The 14,131-nt window shown below is 43.7% G+C and overlaps 1 protein-coding gene across 1 annotated transcript in view; it reads left to right on the forward strand.

Annotated features, from left to right (window-relative positions):
* SNTN (sentan, cilia apical structure protein) overlaps positions 1-14,131 on the forward strand; it is a 38,491-nt gene that overhangs the window by 10,430 nt on the left and 13,930 nt on the right. Inside the window, exon 3 of the mRNA XM_089919521.1 lies at positions 732-13,566. Coding sequence (XP_089775647.1) covers positions 732-916 — 185 coding nt within the window. The 3' untranslated portion in view covers positions 917-13,566. The remainder of the gene's footprint in view (positions 1-731; positions 13,567-14,131) is intronic.

The following is a 14,131-nucleotide window of genomic DNA, read 5'->3' on the forward strand; positions in this document are numbered from 1 at the left end:
AAAGCAGGAAAAGTTCTATAATAGGGGTTGTATTGGGGACTGAGAGAACAGAGAGGATAAGATTTTTCTTCACTGTCCTTTGTGCACTTCTCAGAGTTCACTATGTGCTACCCACTGGAAGGGACTGAGCTAGTACCATCCTTTCAAGGAATTTAAATCAGAGAAACCAGCTAGATCACTGTGATTGAGGCCGTGATTCAAAGAGATCCCTTGTCTATCATGATATCAAAGGACTTGTCCTGGATATCATTCTCCTTTATCACACTGGCATGTGGTGATGCTCTATCTGACACAGAATATAAACTCCACAAGAGCAGGACTTTGTCTTATTCAGTGAGGTATCCTTAATGCCAGGGACTGAGCCAAGCACACGGTAGATGCTCTATAAAGATTTGTTGAATAACTGAATGAAATTACACGTCGAAAGACCAAGGCTTAGAGAGGTCAGGTGTTTTCCCAAGGTCACAGGGGAAGAGGGTGATAAATCTCATCCGAATTCTACTAATTCTAATTGCTACTGAGGGACTTTTGTTCTCCATGGTTTAAAGGTCAAGGATCAGACTCCCCCATGTCCCACTCCCAGATAGGTGGCAAAGAGCCCAAGGCCAGGATCACATTGACACAAACCTTCCATCCCTGTTCCCTAAGTTCCCCTGGAAGGTAGAGCCTCATGTCTGGGGAAGGGTCATTTCTAACCTAGGCTACACAGTTGTACATTTCTTCTTTCACAGCTCTACGCAATGGTTCAGATCTGGAAAAAGCCATCGCCACTGCCGCTATGATTTTCAGAAACTTTTCTGACCCTGATGGCAAACTTGGGAACGCTACTGCCAAAAATCTACTGCAAACCCAATTTAGGAATTTCACAGAGGTAAGAGAACTAATAGGTACCAAGAAACAGGGGGCCACGCCGTAACGGCTGGCCCGAAGAGTCAACAACTCCAGCTCGAAGGCACCATTATGTTGCTTCATTCCACAAATGTTTATTGGACACCTACCCTACGCCAGGAAATGAGCTGTGCCCTGGGGTTAATGCAGTGAACAAGCTAACAATCCAGCAGAGTAGAGAGATGTGCTGAAAAAGTAATTAGAAATAGTCAGAGGACCGTGAAAGGGTAGAACATGCAGTGACAGAATAAAACAGAGGGACCATCTTGGGCTTGGTGGTCAAAAAAGAGCTCCTGGGAGATTAAGGTATAGCTAAGATCTGAAGAATGAGATCAAGAGTGAGCAGGGACCGGGGGCGGGGTGCGTGCGGGATGAGAATGATGGCATTCCCAGCAGAGGATTTGGCATAAAGCATGTCAAAGACCTATGAGGGCAAGTGTTGGTGAGAAGAGGAAGGGAAGTAGGAAGCAGTGGAAGAGGAGGCCGGGGAGGTGAAGAGAAGCCACTTCTTACAGGGGCATAGTGTGAGGGCAGGAGGAAGCCAGGGAAGTTTCTAAATCCGGGTCGAAGAAATTACACCAGCTGCAGTAGGAGATGAGACTGTGGTTGGGATGGGGAGTGAAACGAAGAAAAGAGGAACCGTGGGGAAGGAATCCAAACAAAAGATGTTGGTTTGGACTAAGGCGGCAAATATGGGAGGCATCTGGAAGGTGGAATGAGAGGGATCTGATAACCATGAAGGCTGAAGAGCAAGGGGGACAAATAATGATACCTCAGTTCTGACCGTGGGAGGAAGTGGGTGGTGGTCCCATTTCCAGAGAAGAGGAAGGCTGGAGAATAAGCAGATTTGAGGTGGGGAGAGAGGTGGGGGCAGGTGATGAGTTCTGTTAGCATGTGTCAAGTTTAAGATGTCCTTGAAACTGTCAAGTGGAGAAACTCGGACAGCAACAGGATATGTGAGCGGGAAGGTCAGAATAGAGATCTATAACACTGAGAGTGGGCAATGTGAAAATGGTTACTGAACAGAAGGAAGTGACCTAAATCACCTAGAGGCATCTTTCTCAAACCTCAGCCACCTGAATACCATCTTCAATATTTTTCCCATATCTGCCTATAGCCTGTATTATAATGTACTTAGAACTTGTTAAGAGAATGCTCTACTTAAAGGAAATTATTTTATAAGGAGCCTTGATCACCATTTTAAATGTAAATTCAGTGGGTAAAAGTGGAATGTAGTAAAAAAAATATAGATGACTGTTCATTCTTATTTAATATTTATTCTTGCATCACCTAAAACTGTGTTACATTCTACCAGCAGTACATGTTCAAACTTTGGAAAGTAGTAGCCTAGGGAAAATGCATAAGAAAAAAGGAGGGCCTCACACAGAACCTAAACCACCAACATTTAATGGTAGATTGAGCAAGAAAAAACTTAAAAGTAAACAGTCTCTCAGGTTCTATGGGTATTCTGAGACGTTTAAAAGAGAAGTATTATAGTTCCTTTAAGATATAAATATATATGGTTTCAGCATACCACAGTGATATAAGGTGCCACCCACTGGGGGAAGCTGGGTCAAGGGTACAACTTCCCATGAATCTATGATTGTTTTAAAAGAGTGTGTGTGAAATCGGCTTTTTTTTTTAATTCCACAAGTGATTTTTTTTATAGCCTGTTTCATAGAAACAGTGAATAGATTGGTGGTTGCCAGGAGCTAGGGGAAGGGGAAAATGGCGTGGTATAGGTCAGAGGGTGCAAATTTCCAATTTTAAGAAGAACAAGTTCTGAGGCTCTAATGCACAGCATGGTAACTATAGTTAGTAATACGGTACTGCATGCTTGAAGGTCACTGAGGTAGATCTTGAGCATTCTCCCCACACACACGCACACACACACACAAGTTAACTCTGTAAGGTGATGGATGTGTTAATTATCTTGATCTTGGTAATCATTCCACAACGCATGTGTATTAAACCATCATACTGTACACTTTAAATATATACAATTATATTTGTCAATTATTCCATAATAAAGTTAAAAGGGAGTGTGTGCAGCAAGATCTTTTTTGACCCATCTCCTAGAGAAATGGAAATAAAAACAAATGGGACCTAATGAAACTTAAAAGCTTTTGCACAGCAAAGGAAACCATAAATAAGACAGACAACCCTCAGAATGGGAGAAAATATTTGCAAATGTAGCAACTGACAAAGGATTAATCTCCAAAATTGATAAGCAGCTCATGCAGCTCAATATCAAAAAAACAAACAACCCAATCCAAAAATGGGCAGAAGACCTAACTAGACATTTCTCCAAAGAAGATATACAGACTGCCAACAAACACATGAAAGGATGGTCAACATCACTAATCATCAGAGAAATGCAAATCAAAACTACAGTGAGGGGGCTTCCCTGGTGGCGCAGTTGTTGAGAGTCTGCCTGCCGATGCAGGGGACGCAGGTTCGTGCCCCGGTTCGGGAGGATCCCACATGCTGTGGAGTGGCTGGGCCCGTGAGCCATGGCCGCTGAGCCTGCTCATCCGGAGCCTGTGCTCTGCAACGGGAGAGGCCACGACAGTGAGAGGCCCGCGTACTGAAAAAAAAAAAAAAAAACTACAATGAGGTATCACCTCACACCAGTCAGAATGGGCATCATCAAAAAATCTACAAACAGGGCTTCCCTGGTGGCGCAGTGGTTGAGAGTCGGCCTGCCGATGCAAAGCACACGGGTTCGTGCTCCGGTCCGGGAGGATCCCGCATGCCGCGGAGGGGCTGGGCCCGTGAGCCATGGCCGCTGAGACTGCGCGTCCGGAGCCTGTGCTCCGCAACGGGAGAGGCCACAGCAGTGAGAGGCCCGCGTACCGCAAAAAAAAAAAAAAAAATTATGCAATAAACAGCTTTAAATATATAGTTAGACAAATTAATGGCAAAAGACAGTATTAAATTATTGAAATTTTTTTCATTTTATTTTTAATTAATTGAAGGTACTGATAATGCACCTGGGGTTGCCTAGGATGGTTCTGATTGCTAATATTCAGACCCAGTGTAACTAAAAAGTCTATGCGTACTCTTCAAAAATGTTTAAATAATATAGTCTCTGGTGCTTTACAATATGATAGATTTGATACCACTGAATATTGCATTGCTTTTGCTGCATCAGTAGTGTCTTAGAGCACTTTCCTTATAATCATTGAGTCCCTCATTCATTCACTCATTAAACAATGTGTTGAACCTCTACTTGATGGTATTGCTGAGGATACAGTAATTAACCAGCTAATCTCTGCCTTCAGACATGCCTGCAGAAGTCCAGCAGTAGAGATAGGCTATGAACAATTCATCAATCAATTGCATATACAGTATAATTATAACTGTGATAAGGGCTACAGGATGCTAAAAGAGCTGTTATCACCAGACCTGGTATCAAAGTCAGATAAGCTCTACTGACATTCTGCAAAAGGCAAAACTATAGGGGGGGCGCGGGAAGAGCGGTGCTTGCCACGGCTGCAGGTGGGAAATGGAGTTGTCCACAAATAGGCACAAAGGAACTTTTAGGGGGGATGGGAATATTCTATAACTTGATTGCGGTAATGGTTACATGACTGCACACATTTGTCAAACTCTTAGAACTGCACACTAAAAAGGGTGAATTTTACTGTATGTGAATTCTACCTAAGTAAATATGACTTAAAACCCCCAAATCCCAGTATTTTTGTAATTTCTGGCCATGATTTAACCAACAACTCCTTGAGAATATGATCTAAAGCTGGGCATGTCTTAAGGACACACAGCCCCTATGGCTATACCTATGTTCCTGAGTTTAAATTATACACACACACCCATCAATGCCTGAATCTTTGAGATAGACTTGCTCAAAGACTTTTACTCATTATAATATTATTGTAGCTTCCTGAGTTCCCTCCCTCACCTCCTCGTTTCTTCCCAGCCCAACATGTTAAGGATCCCTTTCCAAAGGGAGACCTCTGACCCTGGTCTGGAGAAGCGTTATCTCATCTTGCAGTGTTCCAAATCCACCAAGACCCGACTCCTTAGTCCTCCCTACTTTCCAAACCTTAGGCATTCTAAGTCCAAGAGTTTATGTACCATGTCAGGGAAAGCCCCAGACTTTACTCTGTCACCATCTTAATAGGAGGAATGTGTGTTCAACAAGACTCAACCCATGTGCCAGGTACTGGTTTAGGGGCTTTACAAATATTAACTCCCATCATGACCCTCTGAGGTAGGTATTAGTATTATCATCTCACAGATGAGGAAACCAAAGCACAGAGGTTTTGATTTTCCCAAAGTCACACAGCTGGCAGGTTGGAGAGTTCTCTGCCCTCTCTGTGGGCATTGTTGTTTTGTTTTAATATTAGACTTCTTCATGAGCAATAATATAATTTAACAAAAATAACTGTGCACATTTCAGGCACTGTGTGAGAGAGAGCGTGGTACCAGCTGGGTCCTGGAGAACCATTTGGCATTCCTCAAATAGAATCTGTGGGCTGTGCTCCCTCCAAGCCCTTTGTATTTTAGTCACAAGTAGCTGAATATGGCAACCTTGGTGACCAATCGAAAGGTCAGATTCACACCTTTCAGAAAAGGAAAAAAGAGACCCTGGCCAATGGTATGAGGAGGAATCTTGGAGCCATTCCAACCCTTGGGGCTCCCAAAGGATTTAAGATTCTCCATCCCAGATGGGAAATCACACTCCTCTGAGGGGGAAATCAATTATAGAATCTATTTTAGCCTGATGCAAAGAATGAAAACAGAGCAAAAGCTCTTGGAGCATCAGTGACAGATAAATTGATGAGCACTGTGCTAAGACCCTAGATCACAGGAGCCTCACCTCTTGGTTCTGGTCCCAGGACCATGAGCTCTACTCTTCAAACAAAGGTTCCATCTTGAAAATATTACTGGTCATCACAGGTGATTATGGATGCAAATCTGTCCTGGTATCCCTTGGTTGCAAAGAACAAAGCGCGCTGGAATCACATACACACATACACATATACACACACACACGAAGGAAAAAGGCACGGGTTGTATTTATCAACAAAGTACAGCAGCATATAGCAAAATGAAAGGGCAGAGAATGCAACTAATGTCCACGAAACATTGGAAACAGCGATAGAAAGCAAAACCAAGATTTTGCTCTTAGTGTCTCTTAATGAATTGGTTTCTTGGCTCTGCTTCTGTCTGCATGTGGTCCCTCCCTCATTTCCATCTCTACCTCTCTCTTTATCTGTACCTCTTGACTAGTTGTTTTTTTGGTGGTTTTTGGTTTTTGGTTTTCTGTGTTATTTTTTTCTGATTCTAGGCCCAAAAGCCAAACACATTGTCCCCATTGCTGGCTTCACTTCTCTCTCTAAACACTCAGCCAACACTCACTAGCATCTCAGAAGCCCAGTTCCAATCCCCCAGAGCAAGAACCTGATTGGCTGGATTCAAGTAGGGATCATTCCAGATCTAGCTGTCTGTGTTCAGGGATGCAAGTCATGTGCCCCCTCAGCAGGGCCTGTGGGAACTGACTCTGCAAAGTATATGGACAGGTTCTCAAAGAAGGAAGGGAGGAGCCAGGGAGGAAGTGACTGACAGAAAATTATAAGAATCTCTAATACAAAATCCATAACTTGGATAAGAAGGGCAGTGTTATTTGCTTCTCAGGCATGGGCTCAGCAAACATAGGAATTGATGGAATAATCTCCTTTGTTACTCCAGGTAAAATCTTTCTTGTATCACTGTATAAAAGGAGCAAACCTGAGCCTCCCTGGGAAGGCTTCCTGTGATTAAATGTAGTTAAGATCTTCTTATACAAGAGCTGTGAGCACCCTTGCAATTTGGTGAGCATGACAGAAACATACCCAGTCCTGGAACCCCTAATTTTCTTTATTTTAGCCTCTAAAAATGGGTCCAAGTATGAGATCAGGAATTGTGCTTTAAATAGTCCTTTGTGAGAAAGGGGGAAAGTGCTGGAAGGAAACCAACAGGAGTCCTGCACGTCAGCTGACCTTCGGCACTGGTAAAGGTAACGAGAGTTCTCAGCGGAATTCTGAGCGAAGAGAAGGAAGGCCAGTTCACTGAATCTGGCGAAAGCTGACACAGTCCACGGACAAGGGGCGAAAGTAACCCAGCAAATTGGCCTTGAAAGACTTATTGTGCCAGTCTCTTTCCTCTAATTTCCATGGATTCAGATTTCTCTTTGATCTTTTGTGGGGTACAGTTTTGAAATGACCAAATTCTGGCGTAAAGCAGGGTCTCTGCCTGGTCTCCACTACTGCGCACTTGAGGCCTATGTTCCTGTCCCACGTATTCAATACTTCATCCACAATTCTGAATGTAAGGACAGTGGACGCTGAAGTTTTTCATATTTATTTGGTGACAAAACATGAACCGTAACTACCTAGAGGCTCTTGGTGGTCTTGATTTCTCCCACTTCGCACGAATGTTCAGATGGTATGGCTGCGGGGTCTATGCCTCTGGAGGAATCGCTGGCCTGGAGAAGCGGACCAGTCCAGAGGGCTGGACTCTGGTCCCAGCTCCACCACCACCAGCCCTGTGGCCCTGAAAAAGCCCTCCACCTTTTCTGAGTGAGCCTCGTATTTTTTCAAACATAAATGTGGGATCAGAGTGGGACCTATTTTCTTAAGACAAGTCACTGTGAGACTTAAGGAAGCATATAAATACTTCAGGAATGCAAAGTGGGCCTGTGTACGTGTCTCATATCCACTCTGATTTGTCTAATTCTGGACAAATGGTCATTATCATTGTTCTTGCTCATGGCTGCCCCTAATAGAGCATCTACTACACTCAGGTATTGCCAGATGGTCCTCTGCTTAATTCCCTAAACAACCTTAAGAGATTGGTATTATGATCTCTATTCCACCAAAGAGAATGCAGTTTAGAGAGGTCGAGTGACTTACCAGGGTCACAGAGCAATAAGTGGAAGATAAAACCCGGGTTCCAACCCATGTCTATCTCGTGCCACAGTCTGGCTCCTTTCTGTGAGGACACGTGTGGATATAAAACTCCCCAAAGGAGAGCATCCCCATGATTTACAGCTTATACCTGATTATAATTAGCTGTTCTCCAAAACAAGGAGGAGGAAGAGAGAAAGAGGAAGAGCAAGCAGCAGCATCTCACGCGTCCAGAACCCAAAGGGAATCAAGAAGCATTAAGGGAAAAAGCAGTAACAGTGTAACTTGGTTTTCCTTGCCTTTCTATGTCATTTAGGAAGGCAATTCTTCCTTTGGGGAAAGGCCGTGGAATTTTAAAATCTGTGTGGTCTGTAGCCCATGGTTTTGCTTGAAGAAAGTATAAGTGGCAGGAGGGAGGCCATGGAAGAAGGGAAGGAAGGGCAGAAGGGCCCTTGGGAGAGGAAGGGATTCCCGACATGCACCTGCTAGGCGGGTCGTTGTGGATGCTGACGTGGAGGGCAGAACCTGGACTTTTCTTCCCGGCTTTGCACCTGATCCCCTGCTTCCAGGTCTCAGATTCTTCCTCACTTAGTGAAAGGGTGCCCTGTGACCGTATGTTCCCCAAATCCCTTCCCATTCTGAAATAATCTTTTGTATTAACCGGACTTTTTTTTTTTAAGAAAATTATAGCAAGTGCCAGTGACCATATGGACAAATTTTAATCACTTAAAAAGCTGTCTCTGGGGCTTCCCTGGTGGCGCAGTGGTTGAGAGTCCGCCTGCCGATGCAGGGGACGCGGGTTCGTGCCCCGGTCCGGGAGGATCCCACATGCCGCGGAGCGGCTGGGCCCGTGAGCCATGGCCGCTGAGCCTGAGCGTCTGGAGCCTGTGCTCCGCAACGGGAGAGGCCACAACAGTGAGAGGCCCGCGTACCACAAAAAAAAAAAAAAGCTGTCTCTTCTACTTCTCTTTCCCATCTTTGACCTTGGCAGTCTGTGTTATAAGCCCAATACACAGAGGGCTAAACGTCCGTAAGCAAGAGATGTCCCAGAGAAAAAAGACATAGATTTTAAAAAAAATAAAGCTGATGATTTCTCAATGCTTTGTAGATTAAAAACATGTAACTATGCTTTATATAAGTTTTGAAAGTGCCACATAAGTCACACAATTCATGTGGCCATTTACTGGCTTGTAAGTAACATCTTTAAAAGTAAGTGCCCTGCCAGGCTTATACAGTATCCTCAACACCTAGAACAGCACCTAGAGTATAGGGGGTGCTTGATGAGTATGAAACAAAAAAAATTAATGAATGAGTCCTTCTCAAACAGAAGAGGTGCAAAACGGGAACATGAAGTTATTTGCTTGGACACAGCTTAATGTCTTGCTGAAAAAAAAGAAAACATGGTGTGCTTTAATGGTAGGTGAGCACACTGGGTCTGATGACAAAGGCTGTGCTAGCTTTAAAAATCGGTAAGAATGAAGATTTATACTCAGTTTAAGATTGCTTTCGCTTTAGCTTAGCTCAGAACCAGCAAATCAGCCGTGCAAAGTGTATTGTCGAGATCAAAGACACAGAGAGTGAAACATCCCCATTGTCTAGGGGCCAATAAAGCCCACACAGAGTGGACAATCCATCAAGACAGTGGAGCTCAGAGCCCAGAACCGCTCTCCATCTGTGATTATCTGGGGGCAGAGCCTCAAGTGCACTTCCAGCTCCTTCTGTGTCTTATCTGTTATGGGACCTCAGCCAGGTCCAAAGGCACATTTTTATTTATAAGATGAAGCTTTTTCAAAATGCAATGATTTGTCTTTATATTCCAAGAAATGTTACTGGCCTCATCTGTTTCTCATTATAGTTTCTTGTCCTTTTTTACCTTAAGAGTACGCTTTGACCTCAGACAGATTTGCAGCCCACAGTGGGACAGGTTAATCCTGGGAAAGCTTTGGACCCTTCACCAGGGAGAGAGATGGAGGCCTCAGGATCAGGACTGGGTTGATCTGGTCGCAAGGCAGCCACATCGCTAGTGGCCTGTGAAAGCTGGGAACTGGCTGCTTTCTCTAAATCTCTCTCTTTGAAGGAAAGAAAGCTGGAGGTATTGGGAGACTCTGAAGGGCTTCATGAAAATCGATGATGAAATTAAAAGTGGGAAAAGGAGAACTTCGATTTCTCTGACACTTTGGTCTTCAAGGAAAGAGCTTCGATTCCCCCTGCAAGGCATGTGTGGAATAGTGAAGACATTAAATGGCAGAGCAACGGGGCTTATGACTCATGAGCTGTCCACGCTGGATTCCCTCCGCCCACCCGCTCCCTGAAATCAGAAAGGGAAGAGAGGTGAAGAATGGAAATTACTTCTAATCTCTGGGTGACCATGTGGGAATGAACTGCGGTTTCTTGACCAGGAGACCCCTTTGAAATTAAGCTCGAGGCAGGTGATCGGGCTCAGAGGAATGGGAGGCTTTTGTCAGCACCCTGAGGCCACACACAAAGCCAACTTGCGTATGATGTCAGTTCTGATCTTCATTTCAACTGTCCTGAGCTGCTTGGGGGCTGATGCAAAACCTCAGGAAGAGGAGGTCATCACTCTTCCTGAGAAAGATGACCTGAGAAATCATGTCAGTTGTGCCTGGAGCATCTCAGCCTGAGAACTAAGACTCTTACGCGTGTCTGTATCCTTACGAGGATGGGTTGATTGTACTCGTTGGCAAGTACACAGCACACATTCACGATCAGCATCTATGCCCATTGCTCTGGGCTGATGTCATACGAGTCATAGATTTTGAATGTCACTATGTAGCGGATGACGCTGATGCCCAGCACGTATCTTCTCAGCACATCTGAGTCCCCCTGTCACCTCAGGAGACTATCTCCAGCTCGCTGACAACTTCCTACCTCAGGTACACACATCTTTCTTCTCTGGAGCGCTGGGAGCTTGCTCTATAGCCGGCAGGGGACATATGGGCACGTGGAGAGTTAAAACCCCTAGAGGCAACTCTCAGCCAATGAGGAGGAAAATCAATGACTAAACCCTCAAAGCCTCCCCACCCTTTGATTATGAGTCAAGTCCTTCACAGCTTCTCAGAAGGTCCCCAGGGAGACTGAGACCCAGTTGCCTCCAGTGGTAAATTACCCGTTAATATACTTTTATTATTTTTCCTCCTTTCCTTAATTCACTTTCCCAGTTTCCTTACTTTTGCTTCCTAGGCTCGCCTTCCTATAAACTTCCTGCACCTAATTTCCTGTCTCACGGTCTGCTTTGCGGGGGGGCGGGGGGGGTGGAATCCAAACTGAGAGAACCCCTCCCCTGACCCCTATACTGAGAACAGTTTTTCTTTTTCTTTTTTAAATTCTTATTGGAGTATAGTTGCTTTACAATGTTGTGTTAGTTTCTGCTGTACAGCAAAGTGAATCAGCTATACATAAACATATATCCCCTCCTTTTTGGATTTCCTTCCCATCTAGGCCACCACAGAACATTGAGTAGAGTTCCTTGTGCTATACAGTAGGTTCTCATTAGTTACCTATTTTATACATAATATCAATAGTGTATATATGACGTGGATGAACCTAGAGACTGTCATGCAGAGTGAAGTCAGAAAGAGAAAAACAAATATTGTATATTAACGCATATATGTGGAATCTGATAAAATTGGTATAGACAATCTTATTTACAAAGCAGAAACAGAGACACAGATGTAGAGAACAAACTTATGGATACCAAGGGGGATACCAAGGGGTGGTGGTGGGATGAATTGGGAGACTGAGAACAGTTTTTCGTACATCGTAAGTAATCAAAAAGTACATGTGGATGTCTTGGGAAATCTTGCTAATGATAATTCCAGCTATTCCTTAGAATCCTTTGGGAGATGATTCACAGTTGGAGATCATGAGACAGAGAAGATGAAATACTCCCTTTCTTCGAAGAAGAGGGACAGCATATATATGAAGGCAGGAACATGTGTGGTAACTGCAGGGAAAGGTTATAGTTCTGTGTGCCTGGGACTTGGGTAGGTGGTAGATGAATGGTGGGGAAGGAGACAGGAAATAGGTTTCTATCAATACTCCCTCTTATTGACTCATTTTATTCCAGGTACTGCAGTAAAGGAGATTTCCATATAGAATTGAGCTCAACTCTAACCTAAACAGGCAAAGAAGATTTTGATCAAAACTATTCAAATAGGGGAGAGAAATGGAACTCAACTCTGAATATAAAAGGGAGAAGCGGGGGTTTAGAGGCAATGGTCAGAGTGAGGGAGTAGGTGAAAAATTAGTAAGAAGAAATTGATTAGATATCAAGAGTGGGAGGATTCTCACTAAACTTGCTAATCCTGGGCTTGGCGGCCACAGGAAAGACCTGGTCAAGAGCTGGGCTCAAAGGCACCAGGTTAAAGTTTGACCAAGAGGCTGGTCAAACCCTACCAGTGTGCTACCTCTGCTCCGACACAAAGAGTACGTGAAGCATTCAACTGTCCATCCACACTGTCAACAGATTCTTATGAAGCACTTCTGCTGGGCTCCGGGATACAGTGGGGTAGGAAGACAGACATGGTTCTTATTCTTATGAAGCTACATGGTTTGGAGGGAAGGTAGACCAAACTGGGAATTGCGTGGCTCGGTAAACACCGTGATACGGGAAGTCCAGGAATATCCAGCAGGAACACCTAGTCCTGGTTAAGTTTTTTTTTTTTGGATGACTTCCAGGATGACATGACATTGTATTTAAAGCCTTAAAGGTGAGTAGGTGTTAGCAAGGCAATGAGGAAAGAGAATAACATCATTAAGAATATGGTGGGTTCAAGAAATTGAAAAAAAGCTTGAGATGGGTGACATATATACACTAATATGTATAAAATAGAAAACTAATAAAAAAATAAATTTTTTAAAAAAAGAAAGAAGACTTTCCTATTCATAGTGGAAACAAAAGTATTGTGAGCTACATTAAAAAAGTCTATGAAGATTATAAATATGAAAATGGAATTATACTTTATTTTTATAAGTAAATATTTCCTTAAATTGGCCACACATAGTTGTACACAGAACCTAGATGTCAACTCAGCTGAATATTTTATAATATTCATTCATTTACTCATTCTTTCAAAATATATTATTGAATATCTATTATGCGCCAGGCATTATTATAGGTATTGAAGATAAACAAAATTCCTGCTGTCAACGTATATATGTATTTAAGCGGAATAGGTTCAATAAATAAATGAAATAAAAAGAAGAAAAATAGGAAAAAAGAAAAAGCTTGAGATGAGTGGGGGAGATTTGAGGAAAATTAGGCTGGGAAGTTGGATAGAAGCCAGATTTAAAAAAAAAAAAGCCTTGAGGGCCAAATTAAGAAGATATGTATATGTTTACTACAGGACTTCTCAGAGCCTTTAATTAGTAGGTATCTTGGTTTGCATTCCACCAGAAGCACACTAAGAATCAGAATAGAATTCGTTTGTTTGGGAGGTGATTTCAAAGAACTCCGCTAGGGGAAGTGAGGACAGTCACTAAAGGTGCGTTAATGAGCAGGTTGATCCCCGTGGACAGCGGGGTCTTGGTCCCTCAGGTGAGCTCTAGGAGACAGTGTAGATCATGCCTCAGAGTTTTCCCAACCAACAGGCAAGGAAGCTGAGGAATTCTCTCCCTTATAGTGTCTATCGTTGATTGATGTCTGCTTTCAAGGTCATTGACTCTCCAGTGCTTCCAGCTTGCCCTGCGCCCTGGATCGGGAGGAAAAGACAACAAATAACAGAACAAGAACCTAGGGCAAGAGCCACAGGTGCGTACAGTAAGCAGAGTGTGCAGTGCATGTGGGCACAGCATGGACAGGGGCTGCTGCAGTAGGGTGATGGGGTCTGTGAAGTTTCAAGAGGGGACATAAGGTTTGTGCATTTTCCAAAGATATTTGACCACAGCATACTTTTGTATAGAGCATCCTGAAAGACTAGTAGTTTCCACATAACACATTGTGAGCGTTCCTTGTCTAGGTCAGTGGTCAATACATTTTGTCTACAAAGGGCCAGACAATAAGTATGTTTGGGCTTGCAGGCCATATGGTCTCTGTTACGGCATCTTCACTCTGCTGTATCATGAAAGCAGCCATAGACGACACGCAAATGAATGGCCATGGCTACGGTCCAATGAAACTTTATTTACAAAATCAGGCAGCAGGGCCAGATTTGGCCCTTGACCTATAGTTTGCTGACCCCTGGTCTAGATCATTCCTACAGCTCCATCCAGCTCTAAGATTCTAAGACATGTTTGTGGTTGTCCTACTCAGCAGAAAGGTCTGACTGAGTGATTTTACAAAGCCTTCGCTACCTCCTTCCCGTGTGGCTCCATGG

This window comes from Delphinapterus leucas, chromosome 10, assembly GCF_059928025.1.
Source record: "Delphinapterus leucas isolate spDelLeu-1000000601 "Yukka" chromosome 10, BTC_Dleu_Yukka2, whole genome shotgun sequence".
Classification (NCBI taxonomy): domain Eukaryota; kingdom Metazoa; phylum Chordata; class Mammalia; order Artiodactyla; family Monodontidae; genus Delphinapterus; species Delphinapterus leucas.